General features: G+C 35.6%; 2 protein-coding genes across 2 annotated transcripts in view; both read right to left on the reverse strand.

The window, feature by feature from the left end:
* Positions 1-137: 137 nt before the first annotated feature.
* Positions 138-1,520, reverse strand: LOC111389570 (annexin D2-like). Its single transcript, XM_023014493.1, has 3 exons — positions 1,341-1,520; positions 1,010-1,228; positions 138-425 (listed from the first exon to the last, which is right to left on the reverse strand). Exons 2-3 carry the CDS (start codon positions 1,130-1,132, stop codon positions 153-155), a joined length of 396 nt encoding a protein of 131 aa, XP_022870261.1. The 5' UTR covers positions 1,133-1,228; positions 1,341-1,520; the 3' UTR covers positions 138-152.
* Positions 1,323-1,657, reverse strand: part of LOC111389559 (asparagine synthetase [glutamine-hydrolyzing] 2-like) — an 11,890-nt gene continuing 11,555 nt past the window's right edge. The window contains exon 9 of the mRNA XM_023014486.1: positions 1,323-1,486. Coding sequence (XP_022870254.1) covers positions 1,323-1,486 — 164 coding nt within the window. The remainder of the gene's footprint in view (positions 1,487-1,657) is intronic.

Raw genomic sequence — 1,657 nt, forward strand, 5'->3', positions numbered from 1 at the left:
CTGCCACCTATATATATATATATATATATATATGATAAAATTGTGCACTAAAGAATGAATCCAGCTCTGCATGTTAAATGGACACGCTAAAATTTAAAACTAATTTCATAAATAAAAATACCTAACATGAGGTGGTTAAACAAACTATGACTTTATGACTTTGGAAAAACGACATTCCTGTCAATACTTTCCCACCAGAGCAGAAGAGATACCTTATTGATGGCATTTCCAAAATGATTATTATATTGGTTAAGAGTTGCATTGAGCTGTGCTTTGCTCCTTGTCGTCAGAATCCTGATAAGCTCTTCATCATTGTAAGCCTTCTCAGATATCTTCTCATGGAGTAACTTAGCCTCCGATTTTGCCAACATCATGTTCACCTCATCTCCTTCATACCGGAAGGCACTCACAAGAGGAACCAAAAGCTGTTTGGAAATAGTACGCGTGAAGTAACAACTAATTGAATTTATTTGAGACATCTATTTCATCATGGAGGTTTTGGTAGAGAACATAATTAAAATACCTAGCAATCTTTCTTATCAGTAGAAAGATCATAACAAGGTATACAGAGATGCATAGAGTAAACGAGAATCCGACACATTGTTTATGTGGAAGGACCTATAAGGAATGATGCATGAGCAGTACTTCATCTTCAATGCAAAATTAATGCACTAAGATTAAACAGTGTCGTGGATTAAGCAGTAATTCCCACTTCTACGACCATAGTATATTGAAAATCATCAAGAATACAACTAAGCACAAAGATTTATAGTGGTTCAAAGTCACTGTGATACCTTCATCCTGCAGTTTCACTATAATGGAGAAGAATAGTACAAAGTTTTCTCGCTCCCCCTAAAAATCCTATATATATAGGTAGGAACGTTATGCAACCTAATGCTCGTAGGAAATACCAATGTACATCTGAATTCAAGATACACCTAAAGGATTCTCATGGGGAACACAAACATTGAAATTAAAATTTATCACATTCTGGGAGTTCAAGATTTACCTTACGGAAGTCTCCAGTTGTGTGATATGCAACATCTTCTTCAAGTGATTTCTTATAACGAGCATGATATGCCTGCCTTGCTCTAAAGAGATCAAATGGGGATCTGGTGCAAGCAACTTCCATTATAACCCAATTACTAGCAGTCAACCTCTTTGTAGCCTCATTAACCAAGTATGCATCTCGCTCAGCTGGATTCAGCGTCCAAAGCAGTACTACACGCTATTATTTTACACATATATGCAGCCATATGTTAGCAAATTATCATGCTATCTAAAAACCAATCATTTGCAGCAAAAGCCAATTGTAAAGTCACTTAAGATTCTGAAAAAACCTGAAAATCATTTGAAAGTTCACTGTCCAAGTCTTTCAGAAGATCTTCTCCATAAGTTGCAGCATATGTTTCCGTAATCAACTTGCGTTGTGCGGCATTCCTATGAGCCAGAATCTGGATAATCAATTTCTCATTTGTTCCCCATCCTGCAAAAGTATATTCAGTAGATATGTATCATATCAGAGCAAAATATATTCATTTCTTGAATCTTCTTTACTCAAATCATAAGCTTTCGCATCAACAATTATCTTTCGCATAACTCCAACAAATAAGGGTTAAAGCTAGAATCAGACTTTCCATGTTTATTAACATCCAAA

The sequence above is a fragment of the Olea europaea genome, unplaced genomic scaffold, assembly GCF_002742605.1.
Source record: "Olea europaea var. sylvestris unplaced genomic scaffold, O_europaea_v1 scaffold60, whole genome shotgun sequence".
Classification (NCBI taxonomy): Eukaryota; Viridiplantae; Streptophyta; class Magnoliopsida; order Lamiales; family Oleaceae; genus Olea; species Olea europaea.